This window comes from Mobula hypostoma, chromosome 2 (assembly GCF_963921235.1).
Source record: "Mobula hypostoma chromosome 2, sMobHyp1.1, whole genome shotgun sequence".
Classification (NCBI taxonomy): domain Eukaryota; kingdom Metazoa; phylum Chordata; class Chondrichthyes; order Myliobatiformes; family Myliobatidae; genus Mobula; species Mobula hypostoma.
Window position 1 is genome coordinate 101,433,761 of NC_086098.1, and position 15,073 is coordinate 101,448,833.

Below are 15,073 nucleotides of genomic sequence, written 5' to 3' on the forward strand. Positions count from 1 at the left end.
TTTACAAAAGATAGGATGCTGGAGGAAGGTGGGGTTGGATTAAGCTCCCTTTATAAAGAGAGTTCTATATAGAAGCATGGCTGATTCTGCAGTATCTGCTGGGATACAGGCAATATAAAACTTCATTGCAGTGGTAACCTTCACTGGTACTGATGCAACAGTGTAGATAATTAATTATCCTGAATTTTTTTTTTTTTACGCACAGTATAATATGCTGTTCTCTTATCCTGCTCTGCCATGACTTTGTATCCAGCTTAACTATGAGAGATGTGCAACTTAAGCATCTGCTATGTTCCCTAATCACTGGAGACACATTATAATGAAAATGCAAATCTGTTGGACTTCATTTAAGTCTGACTATTCACTACAGCCCACCTGCATTATATTATAATTGAAAAGAGCAACATATGGGTCAAAGTTTTAAAAGTTTAAAATCTACACCTGTTACTATTTATAGCCGGAATATTGTTCTAAAAATATTGGCAGAAAATTCATCCATAATTGATCGGATTAAACATGCCAAAATATGATGCCAATTTCAATGGAATGAATTTTAAAAGTGAAACTCAACTTGCTGATTATACACAGTGTGTCAGTGCCACCAACAGGGGTCAATGTCCAGACAGCAGTTGTCAAAATGAGGAAAGTGCATGATGTTCTTTTAGAAGCATAAAATGAAATCAGGGTTTGGGAAGTTATGTTACATACAACTGAGCAACAAGGGCCCATTATCTTCGGCCTTCTGTTATCTCTACCTCTTTTTTCGACATGGGTCACATTTTCCAAATACATGCTCCTCACTTGTTGATTTACATTGTCTGCTGTTTTGCTTTTCTCTAGTTGTTTTTTTTTTGCACCTTGGACTTGAAACCTTTGCCTTGTTTTCTCAAAAGTAAATAGTTTCTCAGCAACTGATCGTATTATCTAAATGTTTCATGTGCCTTCAAGGCCTACGAATTTCAGTTGGAAAATAGCACACATTCTCTGTTCCTTTTCATAGCTTCCCACATTAGCGTAGCACTATGTCAGAAATGAAAGGAGAGGAAGTTATAATAATTTACCAGGATTGTTGTAACAACTAAAGACCGGTTAGATAATGAATCTGTGATATTAGCCGTCTTTCCTTTACGGTTCTCAGTCATGTTCAACCCGCTGTTGGTTTCCCAGGTTCCAACCTGTAAAGGAGAGTGACATTATGCAATTATCAAAATAGCAACATCCTTAAGAGAATCCTTAGATGGCTTTACATTATGAAGTAATCTTCTCCAAAAATTCTGACTGAATGTAACAAAGTTGCTGATAATTAACAAACTATTTTTGGGATGCATTTGTTCTTTAGTTTTTTTTCCTCCCTACCCCTATGGAGCTACAGACTCAATAAACTGTTATCCAGATGTTCCTATTGGCAGCTGCTGTGAGATGCAACAGCTCAAACTTCTGGCCTTCTTAGGTGATCATTAGACTTAGCAATATCATTTGGCTATAAAACCTGACATAATTCTTTCAAAAAAAGCAAAGAGAAATCATTGAACAGTATAACATTCAATTTTCCCTTGTGAAGCATCAAGAATGAACATGAAAACTGTATTCTGCTTTGTTTCTCTGATCCTGCTACATTTCCACCAGATATAAATTTTATGTGCAGATGAAAAGTAATAGAGTTCTTCTTTAAAAATACTGATTATAGACACTGATGATTTCTTAGGGAATAAATTACAACATCAAATCTAGACCTATCTGAAAAAGCCATCCTGACTCCCCTGCCAGGATAAATCCCACAATAAAAGCAGAGAACATGGAAATAGCACAAATGAGGTTAAATAAAAGTAAGAATCTGTTTTGATTCATTTTTATGGTTCCTGAGGAACTTAAGTTTGCTTCATTTCATGCATCTCTGTTCCTCGATACATTTGACTGCCTCTCCCAAATACAAACCAAACAAGTGAAGACCCTTCTGTTTAGTTCCCAGAATCCCCCACACCAATGATCTGAAATCTATTTGTTGATAATGGCGCTTTTCCACCTGGTGAGAAGTTCACTCTGGTTATGAATGATAATATTTCAAAGTTAAAATCCTCCAACTCATTCTCCAGCTGGTTGGGTGCTCTCTCATTCTGCTAATTCTCCAGGTGTGCATAGTTAACCCAATTTATCAGTAGTGAAAAATCTGATTAACAAAAGATGAAAACTTTTGATCCCATCTCCAATTTTGTTTTAGTCTAATTTTAACTATGGCTGAGCTGGTCAATGGTAATTGTTGGTTCTATTACACAATACCAGAAGCATTTGAATCAGTACAGGTGTTGAAAGAAAATACATTCGCAACGTATATCCCTGTGCACCCATGTTGTTGAATCATCACTGCATCTCTAAGCAATATCTCAGCTATCAAACTGGTTTTCATTTTCATAAATGCCATTAATCTGACATATTGCTGATGGGGATTATGTTTTTTTCATTGTTTTAAAATTACCTCCTATTTTTCCTTTGTATTCAGTTTACTAAGTGTGACGAGAATACACATAAAATTAAGATGTTTGCTGGCCTGGGTTAGCATCAGTGACATCAGCAAGTGGTCTGCCACCTGCCCTCCGGGGAAGGAGAGATAAGGAACAATGGAGCAGCGTCTGGAGATGTGTAATGCAGGGACGTGGGAGAGAGAGCTGTCTGGAGCGGCTCCCCCCTTTGAACCCTGAACTGTTTGAAGTGATGGACAGGCGATACCCCAGCAGGGGGATAAAAAGGGACCGGTTTGCTAAGGCGGGACACACACGCCACCCGAGGTAACGAGACCCTGGAAGCGGGTGGGTGAGAAGTACCAGACAACGACCAGGGTGGAAAGGTACGATCAGCTGGAACCCGGTGTGTGTCCGCCCTTGCCTGGGTGCCGGGTTCACTGCAGAGGATCGACCGCATCTGGAGGAGGGGTCACAGTCGGTGACCTCAGGTGACATCACCAAGGACCCGCCCAAAAGCTGCTTGTGAGCCATCTCGCCGGTCTGTGAGTGAAGCTGTGCTGAATGATCAGTTGTTCCTGTTCTATCTCTCTCTTCCCCCACGTTGTTCATCGCCATGGCAACGATTACTGCGAACTGAACTGGACTGAACTTTGAGTCATTTTGAAATTTGGTCATTTAACGATAGAGCTTGATTGATGCTGTTATCTTAATTCTGTGCACATGTGTGTTTATCATCGCTGAACTGTTGCATTTATTATCCTTTCGATTACTGTGTTGCTTGTTTCTTTAATAAAACTTTCTTAGTTCTAGTACTCCAGACTCCAACTGAGTGATCCATTTCTGCTGGTTTGGCAACCCAGTTACGGGGTACATAACATAAGTTTAAAGCAGAACTCAAATACCTTTTCAAGTCCTTCCTCCTTCAAGCTGATCACATCTAAATCAAAGTCGGTTCTCAAGCCATTAGAACTGTTGAATATAATCCTCCCTGTTAGACCTTCCCAGTGAGCCTAGATAGGAAACAAAAGATAAGCAAAGTAAAGAAAGCATAGGTTCTTTGCAAGATCAGCTGAGCATTTTAATTTGAAATTAGGTATGTATTTGTCACCACTTATAGCGTAGTGTTAATAGACTCTACCAGCTACAAGTGCTGGGCAGTAAAAACTATTTTCCTGGCTCTCCTAGTTATTAACATATTGATTAGTGTCAGATGAAACTTCTATTCACTTCCTGGAGAACTGCCAACAAAAAATGCAGGTCTCCCAGCAGAGAGTCATTAGGGAGGCAGACAGCAATATTGAAGCTTTCTGGATTTCTCATCAGAATTAAGGAATGTGCATCACACTTCAGTTAAAACCAGAGAAAAGTAAACAAGGCACACTTATCATTGTCATGGTAACAGACTCTTAATGGTACCAGCTAAAATGCAGCTGCCTGTGATAAGCACAGATAACTTAAGTGCATCTTAAGGGGATTGACAAGCCTGGACAAAATTCAATCATGGATAATAGTCATCCTTGAATTTGTTAGACCTAAGAAACATTTTCTTCCCTGAACAGATTTTATATTATTTTTGATATCTGAAAGCTAATTAGATAGTTAAGGACATACAAAGCTAACATGGAAAGACAATAACCTGTAGCTGGAGCACTACCAGATATATACACACCTACGTTTTGTGTTCTGCAGTGTATAAGTATTAACGTTTGTAAAGCTTCTAAAGTAGTTTTGCTGTAGGAGGGCTTGGATACCAAGGGGTCCAACAATCAGGTGTATGCATTTCTGTAGTGCCTTGTTTGAGGGACAATGTCTCCCTGTTCTCAGTAGAAAAATGTATGTCAGTAACTCAGGTGAAGTCGCTTGCAAACCTTTAGGCTAGGAGCTTCTTTAGCTTCAGATTGGGATTTGCCTGTATCTGTTTTGGGGCAAGTGATCTTGGAAAAATGGAACCTAGCCCTGGAAATGTAAGGTAAAAAGAAGGAACTGCTGCAAACTCAGCCCCTTCCAAAGGAAGAATGGTAAAACCCCATCTCAAAGGCTGCCAACAGCAGAGGAAATATTTTACATGGCAACCAGTCCAGACCTAATATACTCCAGGGTATTAGTTATGAAGATTCTCAGATTTAATTACATTGACATTCCATGAGAATGTATCTTCCATCTTTTTTAGTCCATATTTGTTTGTCATACACACAAGACACATTCTACAGGTGCTGGAAATTCAGAACAACACACACCAAATGCTGGAGGAACTCAGCACATCAGACGGCAACTATAAAGAGCAAATAACAAACCAACATTACGGGCTGAGACCCATTATCAGGTCTGGAAAAAAGGGGGAAGAAACTAGAATAAAATGCTGGGGAGGGGAGGAAAGAATACAAACTAGAAGGTGATAGGTGAAACCAGGTGGGGGGGGAGGAGGAAGATAGGTGGGTAAATACTGATTTTATTATATTGTTCTTCACTTTTAACTATTTTATTATAAAAGGCCATTGCTTGTTCTTTAGTCTGACAGCAACAAATGGGGAGCAGGGCCGGGGAGTAGCACCTGGGTGATTGGAAAACCGTGGAGATGCAAGGAACTTTCTGATTTGCTCAGAATGTTTACTAACAAATATAGTCCAACATCCATTCAATGATAAGCTCAAGAACTTTTTTGAGCTGGACCATCAGCATAAGTAAGAGATCAACTACAACCAAAGTGAATGGAATAACAGAGGCAAGAAGCTAAATGGACAACTCCTTCTTCTATTTCATATGTTCATGGACATTTTTCAGGCACCTTATGAGAAGAGGATATTGGCCCACACAGACATAAAACACATGTGGTTCTTCTCATCTAACTAGGCCAAGGTTTCAAATTATTATCACTGTAGTGACTCAAGATTTTCCTCCTCAGGACATGGATAAAGCACCAACTGTAGGGAATCATATGAGTGCAGCAGGAGAAAGTCGAAAAGAGAACATACAAGCAGAGAGGAAATAAACGCTTGAGATTGAAATGCTTATCAACCAATCAGATGCTTTACTTCACTAGAATTTAGCTATCTAGACAATTCAAAGACAAAAGCTCAAGAAACCTTTGAAGAAGAATGGAAAATAAGAACTGATTGAACAAAACTTCAGTAAAAATCTATCACCTGCACTGCAGCATCAGCAGGAAACAGTGAAGGCCATCAGTGCTGTATTATTACAGAGAGTAGTGCAATGCAACGCAGGAACAGCCCCCTTAGTGTTTCACGTCTGCACTGACCATAGTGCCAATCTAAACTAATCCATCTTCTGCACATTGTCCGTATCTCTCCATTCCCCTGCCTGCCTGTCTGTCTATCTAACACTGCTATACTATCTGCTTCTGTTACTTCCCCAGGTAATGCGCTCCAGGCAACTACAATCCTCTATGTAATAGTTCCCTCACACATTTCCTTTAAACTTTGCTTCCCTCACCTTAAATCCATGTCCTCTAGTACTTGGCACTTTCAGCCAGGAAAAACACTTGACTACCCATAACTCTCAAACTTCTGTAAAGTTTCCCTTCAGCCACTGATGTTCCATCAAAAGCAATCCAAGTTTGTTCAAATCTTCTTACAGCCAATACTCTCCAATTCAGTCAACAATCTGATGAATGTGTTCTGCACCCTCTCCAAAGCATCCACATCCTTCCTACAATACAACCAAAAGTGTATACAATACTCCAAACGTGTCCGAACTAAAGCTTTATAAAGCTGTAACATGACTTTCCAACACCTATATTCAATATCTTGACTAGGAAGGCAGGTATGCCATACATCTTCTGTACCACCCTTTTGACTGAGCTGTTGCTTGTAGGGAGCTATGGACTTGTACCCCAAGATCACTCTATACATCAATGGTTCAAAGAATCCTGCCTTTTATTATATATTTTACTCTTGCCTGCTACCTCACACTTTACACTTTCCATCAACAATTCCTTTCTCCCCACATATATTGATTGACCACCAAGTTCCTCCAGCAGATTGATCATTGCTCTGGATTTCAGCATCTGTAGTCTCTTGTGTATCCACCTCACATTTGTCCAGATTAAATTTCATCGGCTATTTCTCTGCCCAAATTTCCAGCTGATCTATGTATTTTGACAACCTGTATACTTTGACAATATTCCTCACTCTGCAATTTCACTAATTTTTTATGTCATCTGCATCTTTTTTGTCTAAATCATTTTTATATATAACAAACAGAAGTCCCAACACCTGATCTTACAGAACACCAGTGGTCACAGACCTCCAGTCAAAATAACAACCCTCCAATCACTGCTTCATTCAAGAGATGATAATGTGTTATACAACAAAGCTTCACCAATTTGTATCCTGTGATAGAAAGTCTGTCCTAGGAAGAGAGATTAAGCACATTAAGCCTACACTCACATGAGTTTAAAAGAATGAGAGTTGGTGTTATGGAACACACTTTTTATGGGAATTGACCAGGTAGATGCAAGGATGATATACTTAGAATCAAGGGTCAGTCTCAAAAGAAAAGGGTCAGTGATTGATGATAATAATAATCCTTGAATTTGTGAGATAAAGAAAAAACACTTGAAAATACTTTATATATGACATACAAAAATAATGTTCCAAACATCTTACTGTCCGTCGTACCTCTTTAATAAACTTCATGAAGCGTCCTCCGAAGCGCCAGGGTTTGTGCCTGTTGCACTGTAATGAACTGACTGTCATCTGTGGGGACTGCTGGACAGCCACAGATACAACGTGGACAGCATCATACACCAAGGCAGCATTTGTCTAAAGTGTGAAACAGAACAATAAGAATTAAGCATTAATCTGTAACGTCTAGTACAGATGATGCAACACAGCACCACTGACCTGGGTTCAATTCCCAAATCCCAGTGGTATCTGTTTATGTGTAGAACTTGCACATTCTCACTGTGACTATAGATATTTCCTCCACATGCTCTGCTTCTTCCCACATCCCAATGCCATGCAGATTGGTTGGTAACTTGGCCACTGCAAGTTGACACCAATGGTAGAACCTGAGGCTGTTGATAGGAATGTGAAAAGAATAAAATGGGACTTGTATGAATGGGCATTCAATAATCAGTGCTGAATTGATGAGCTGAAGGGCATTTTCCATGCCGTTTTGACTCCAAGATTCAAATAAAATAAAACTTACAATTCACTAACAAGTTTGATCAATTAAATTATAGGTTGTAATGTTGGAAGGCAATACAGAAAAGAGATCAGACCAAAATGCAGATCTACTTTTCTAACACCTTTTATTTCAATTTCCAGCATTCATAAATTATTTCAGTCTTTACTATTTGTGAAAACAGTGAACTAGCTAAAAAGTGAAATACAGTTTACCACCTGAGGGTAATCATAAATGTGTCAGTATTTTCATTTTTATAAAGTAGCCTTTTGTTAAAGCATAAATGAAAAACATGTGAAACTGAAAATCATAAAGATTCTTTTCTTGGCAGGTCTCGTAATTATTTCTTTAGTCAGAGCGACTACACTTCAGTGTCCGTCTCTGGCTGTCAAAATCCACTTGTAGGAAGAGGCTGCTACAGACTCACATACATTGAGGCTAAAGAGCCAATTTTGATCAGCTTTCCTCTTTGTCTTGGCCCTTCAGCGGTATGCTTCTGGGCTTTTATACACAGTTTACATTTGTGGGATAATGGTGAAGTTCGAATTCTACATTCTGTTCTTCGTTGGACCTTTAGCTTCAATAAGTTATCAGCCCTACTTACGCCCTGCTTGACCTTTTTACTTTGCATTCCTTAATCTACTGCTTCAAACAATAGCATTAATCTGCATGTCTTAAACAGGTTAATGTTTCTATGAAAGTAATAGATTGTGAAATTGGATATTAATGTTAATTTTTTAAATCTACGAGAACCAATAAAGGCCAAGCAGTTTTATAGACTGTTCCCGTATTCAATTATGTGATGGCTGCTATCTACCTTAACTTCGTCTACCCTCAGTTCCAAAAAATCTATGATAATATTACAAATGTATTTGTTGAGGTCATTCTAAAGAAAGCAAAAGCAAATGTAATGTTAACGTTCATTTTGAGAGCAAGAGAATATAAAAGCAAGGATGTAATGCTGAGGCTTTATAAAGTATAGATCAGACCACATATGGAGTATTGTGAAGAGGTTTGGGCCTCATATCTAAGGAAGAATGTACTGGAATTGAAGATGGTTCAAAGGAATGGTCCTGGGAATGAAGGTGTTAACATATGAGGAGCGTTCGATGGCTTTGGGTTTAGGAGATTCTGTGGTTTAGGAGAATGAGGGATAACCTCATTGACACCTATTGAATATTAAAAATCCTAGATAGAGTGGAGTGGGAAAAGATTTTTCCCATTGTGGGATCCAGGACAAGAAGGCACAGCCTATGAAAAGAAGGATGTCTCTTTAGAACAGAGGTGAAGAGGAATTTCTTTAGCCAGAGGGTGGTGAATTTGTGGAATTCATTGCCACAGGTGACTGTGGAGGCCAAGTCATTGGGTATATTTAAAGCAGAGGTTGATAAGCTCTTGATTAGTAAGGGTGTTAAAGGCTACAGGAAGAAGGCAGGAGAATGGAGTTGAGAGGGATAATAAGCACAAGAAGTACTGCAGCTGCTGGAAATCTAGAGCAATACACACAGACAGGATAATGTATCAGCCATGCTGCAATGGTGGAGCAGTGGCGATGGGCCGAATTACCTAATTCTACTCCTATCTCTAATGGTCTTTTGTTCTTATCAGCAGGATCACAGAAAGGAATCCTGACATCGGTCAGAAATAAAATCATAGTCACATGTACAGCTTGGTAGATTTTTAAATGGTGACAGTATTTTTCACGTGAATACCTGTTGTTAGAGTTACATGAAACTATGAATGCTCTGAAAGTTGGCACGGACTTTGAATGTTAGGTAAGTATTCTGAAGGGATGGCCACAATACTTTAAGATTGAAATTCAGATTTATTTATCACATGTAAATCGAAACATAGCGTAAAATGCTTTGTTTGCAAGGATATTTTGGGAGCAGCCTGCAAATGTCATAAATGTCATACATTCCGGCTCCAACATTGCAAACTTACAACAAAATAGAAGATACCAAGCAACATAGCAACAGCAGCATTTTTCACCAGAACATAAATACTGACCTATTTTTCACTGACAGATCTCAACAACATACAAAAGTTTATTTTCTTTCTTCTCCGCTATATTCAACAAAACCATCAGTTGGGTGATGGGCCTAGAAATCTGTATCTCATTGTGCCAATCAGCAAAATAGGTAGAAATTCACCACAGAAGAAACCAGTTTTAAAATCATAACAAATAAAGCTTGAGGTTCATACAGGACACATAATTAGTCAGTGGGACAGATTCTAATTGTGTGCATTACTGTGAAACAAGAGGTACTGAGTTAGTTCTCCATTGTGTGCCTCACAGAATACCATGCTTGCTTTGTTCCTAGCAGAAACAAAGGCTTGTTCTACATCACAGAGCCAGCAGTATTCAAGATGAACTATACTGCAGTTTTAGTTCACTTTGGTCAGATGACTGAACACTATTCTGAAGTAGCACTGGAGATACAGCTTGCAGCCCTGACTAGAGTGTTTTCACTACACTGTGCATGAACTAATAAAGCTCCAATCACTATGCTTATACTGCTGATTTTATGCATCATCTGTACAGTCCTCCACATTCCTACACTATAGCTACGTTACTCATGATACATAGCTATTCAAGAACAGTTAAATAGCTAATACCTGGGCCTCCTGGTCTCACAGTTTCAATAACATCCACACTGCTGAACTGCAGTTTCCTTACCGGAATACATGAAAATTAAAACTAGAAATTCATAGAGTGAATTAAACAGATTCTGATTTTGCTCATCTGTGTGAAACAAGATGGTGATTCAGCCATCCATTTCATGCCCCTGGCAAACTTGCATGTTTCTTTTTGTTCCCATATCCAGTAGAACAGATGACAATATGTTCAGGGAGCAAAACTGAAGTAGTCAGGGATTCCTGTCCTTTTGGAGCTTGTCGATTACTTTCTGAAGACTGCTGAGTGCCCGCGAGGATATTGAGATGAGATCAATCTTCAATCAACTACAAACATCTTGCTGATTGGATCAGAATCCATGACAAATATTTCTTCTATCTGATGTCAATTTGATGCTCAATAGGCTTTGGAGTTAGCCACAGTAACGCAGGCAAAACTGCAACTGATGTTTGTACCACAATGCCCCATCAGCGATTTGAAGATTATCAGATACTCTGGATTAGAAATACTGGTCGGTATGAGCTTTGATCAGGACATCCATACAACTCAACAACTTTTCCACAGATTGCAGTTATTTAAAAATAACTGAAAATTAGCTGAAAATAAAGACAACTTGCCTTCAAATAATAAAATCAAATCAATTTTATTAACAAGCTTTGCATTAGATTGGCTAAATCATCAGCCTCACTTTACCAACTCCAGACCCCAATGTCACCCCACACCTACCCCCACAGCATGACCATCACCTCATCCAAACCTCAAGTACTGCACTGCTTCTCCGCAACCTCAACATCAGGAAATCTCTGATCTTTGCTCATTAATATGAGTGGTCACTGACTGCAAATAGTCTCTCCAGCATCAATTAATTTAGCCTATTATGTCTGAACTGAACACACTGATGAGGGAGAGGGAGAAGTGGAGAGTCCGTCATCGCACCCGACGCCAGTCCCCTAGGCCTAAGTCGATGTAGTAGTAGTAGTATTATGTCTGAAATCATCAATATTAACTCACACATCTTGTACATCATAGTTTTTCTCAATGAAATTTTATAAAACTTACACTGCTGGATTAAACTTTACTCTTTTATGGACAATTAAAATTCATTGTATTCCCACTAAAGCAAACATCATTCTATTTCTCCATATGTTCCAAATTCTAGTATTAGGCATTTTTTACTCCTGTGTGTGTGACTTTCGTTTTCCCCCATCTATCTCTGGTAGGATTTGTCAAACATTACTGCAGCACTTAAAAAAACTTGAATTATAACATTATATAAATAAAAACACTCCAGGTAATACTTTGAATTGGAACAGATGTATTTTAATCTCACAACAATGACTTTTGATAAGGTGATTAAAACTGATTCAGAGATGGTCTTCTACACAGCACTGCATGGTTATCTGAGCTACTATTGCATTCCTGTCAGCTTGAACAAATCAGGCTTTTCTCATCTTACCTCTCTCATTAACAAGGCTCTTTCACCCACAGAAACTGCCACTCACTGCATGTCTTTTTGTTTCTTGCATCATTCTCTGTAAATTCTAGACTAGAGACTGTTGTGCATGTACGCTTGTAAATGCCAGGGGATCAGCAGTTTCTGAGATACTCAGACTAACCTGTCTGGCACCAACAATCATTCCACAGTCAAAGTCACTTAGATGGCATTGCTTCCCCATTCTGATGTTTGGTCTGAAAAATAGCTGAACCTGTTTGAGTTGCTGCCACATCATTGCTTTAATGAGTAGGTGTACAGGTGCACCTAATAAAGTAGCCACTGTGTGTATATTGCTTGCATCAATAACTCAATTAAGTATTCTTACACTCAATGTCTACTGGCAATCTATTTTGAGTTGGTTTGCTCAAATCACTATTTTATGCTGTGTTTCTCTGACCAATTTCAATAAGTATAGATTATATACTGACAAACCTATTACAATTTTTTGAGGAAATTACAAGTAGGCTAGACAAGGGAGATGCAGTGGATGTTATATATTTGGATTTTCAGAAGGCCTTTGACAAGGTGCCACACATGAGGCTACTTAACAAGATAAGAGCCCATGGAATTACGGGAAAGTTACATACGTGGATAGAGCGTTGGCTGATTGGCAGGAAACAGAGAGTGGGAATAAAGGGATCCTATTCTGGTTGGCTGCTGGGTTACCAGTGGTGTTCCACAGGGGTCTGTGTTGGGGACGCTTCTTCTAACATTGTACACTAACGATTTGGATTATGGAATAGATGGCTTTGTGGCTAAGTTTGCTGACGATACGAAGATAGGTGGAGGGGCCAGTAGTGCTGAGGAAACAGAGAGTCTGCAGAGACTTGGATAGATTGGAAGAATGGGCAAAGAAGTGGCAAATGAAATACAATGTTGAAAAGTGTCTGGTTATACGCTTTGGCAGAAGAAATAAACCTCCAGGTTGAGTCAGTGGTGAAGAAGGCGAACGCAACGTCGGCATTCATTTCTAGAGGAATAGAGTATAGGAGCAGGGATGTGATGTTGAGGCTCTATAAGGCGCTGGTGAGACCTCGCTTGGAGTACTGTGGGCAGTTTTGGTCTCATTATTTAAGAAAGGATGTGCTGATGTTGGAGAGGGTACAGAGAAGATTCACTAGAATGATTCCGGGAATGAGAGGGTTAACATATGAGGAACGTTTGTCCGCTCTTGGACTGTATTCCTTGGAGTTTAGAAGAATGAGGGGAGACCTCATAGAAACATTTTGAATGTTGAAAGGCATGGACAGAGTGGATGTGGCAAAGTTGTTTCCCATGATGGCGGAGTCTAGTACGAGAGGGCATGACTTAAGGATTGAAGGGCGCCCATTCAGAACAGAAAGACGAAGAAATTATTTTAGTCAGAGGGTGGTGAATCTATGGAATTTGTTGCCACGGGCAGCAGTGGAGGCCAAGTCATTGGGTGTATTTAAGGCAGAGATTGATAGGTATCTGAGTAGCCAGGGCATCAAAGGTTATGGTGAGAAGGCAGGGGAGTGGGACTAAATGGGAGAATGGATCAGCTCATGATAAAATGGCGGAGCAGACTCGAGGGGCTTAATGGCCAACTTCTGCCTCTTTGTCTTATGGACTTATGGTCTTATATGTTAAATTATTACATCCAAGTGTGGGCACGTGGCCAAGTGGTTAAGGCATTCAACTAGCGATCTGAAGGTCGTGAGTTCGAGCCCCAGCTGAGGCAGTATGCTGTGTCCTTGAGCAAGGCACTTAACCACACAGTGCTCTGCGACGAAACTGGTGCCAAGCTGTATCGGCCCTTGCCCTTCCCTTGGATAATATCAGCATCGTGGAGCGGGGAGACTTGCAGCATGGGCAACTGCCGGTCTTCCATACAACCTTGCCTAGGCCTGCGCCCTGGAGAGTGAAGACTTTCCAGGCACAGATCCATGGTCTCGCAAGACTAACGGATACCCTTATTTATTTATTACATCCAGATGATCAGAATCAGAATCAGAATCAGGTTTATTATCACCGGCATGTGACGTGAAATTTGTTAACTTAGCAGCAGGAGTTCAATGCAATACATAATCTAGCAGAAAGAGAGAAAAAAAAATAATAAAACATAACAATAATAAATAAACAATTAAATCAATTATGTATATTGAACAGATTTTTTTTAAATGTGCAAAATCATGAATACTGTATATTTTTTTAAAAAGTGAGGTAATGTCCAAAGCTTCAGTGCCCATTTAGGAATTGGATGGCATGTGGTAATCATCGTCTCTGAAATCACTGATGTGGTATCCAATTTCCGGCTCACATTCCAACTTTCCTGTTTAGTTGAACCCGAATCATACCGGCACTAGACTTGCATTGCTTATTAAAGGTGGCCATCTCACTGTTATCTGTGCAATGCTGAATCATATGGCTAGCAGAGTTAGCTAATGAGCTAAGTTTGTTATGGCAAGAGAGTTACAAATATAAAAGCAAGTATGTAATGTTGAAGCTTTACAATCAGAATCAGAATCAGGTTTATTATCACTGGCATGTGTCATGAAATTTGTTAACTTAGCAACAGCAGTTCAATGCAATACATAATATAGGAGAAATAATAATAAATGAGTAAATCAATTACAGTATACATATATTGAATAGATTTTAAATCATGCACAAACAGAAATATGTATTACAATGTGAGGTAATGTTCATGGGTTCACTATCAATTTACGAATCTATGGCAGAGGGGAAGAAGCTGTTCCTGAATCACTGAGTGTGTGCCTTCAGGCTTCTGTACCTTTCACCTGATGGTAACAGTGAGAAAAGTGCATGCCCTGGGTGCTGGAGGTCCTTAATAATGAATGCTGCCTTACTGAGACACCGCTCCCTGAAGGTGTCCTGGGTACTACCTAAGATGGAGTCAACTAAATTGACAACCCCCTGCAGCTTCTTCCGGTCCTGTGCAGTACATCCCACACCGCGCCCCCCGCCCCCCCCAATACCAGACAGCGATGCAGCCTGTCAGAATGCTCTTCATGAAACATCTATAGAAGTTTTTGAGTGTATTTGTTGACATACCAAATTTCTTCAAACTCCTAACCGTTGACCTATTGTGGCGATAGGCAAACTGCAATGGGTGCAGGTCCTTGCTGAGGCAGGAGCTCAGTCTAGTCATGACCAACCTCTCAAAGCATTTCATCACTGTAATGTGAATGCTACCAGGCAATAGTCATTAAGCCAACTCACATTATTCTTCTTAGGCACTTGTATAATTGTTGCATTTTTGAAGCAAGTGGGAACTTCCGTCCGTAGCAGTGAGGTTGAAAATATCCTTGAATATTCCTGCCAGTTGGTTGGCACTGGTGAACCTCACTTAAT

The 15,073-nt window shown here is 39.6% G+C and overlaps 1 protein-coding gene across 6 annotated transcripts in view; it reads right to left on the minus strand.

The window, feature by feature from the left end:
• The window catches only part of LOC134342318 (glutamate receptor ionotropic, kainate 2), a 534,599-nt gene that overhangs the window by 189,490 nt on the left and 330,036 nt on the right, over positions 1-15,073 (minus strand). For all 6 annotated transcript variants that reach the window (XM_063040301.1, XM_063040302.1, XM_063040303.1 and 3 more), the window contains exons 8-10: positions 7,097-7,240; positions 3,362-3,469; positions 1,062-1,175 (exon numbers count right to left, since the gene is read on the minus strand). In XM_063040301.1, coding sequence (XP_062896371.1) covers positions 1,062-1,175; positions 3,362-3,469; positions 7,097-7,240 — 366 coding nt within the window. The remainder of the gene's footprint in view (positions 1-1,061; positions 1,176-3,361; positions 3,470-7,096; positions 7,241-15,073) is intronic.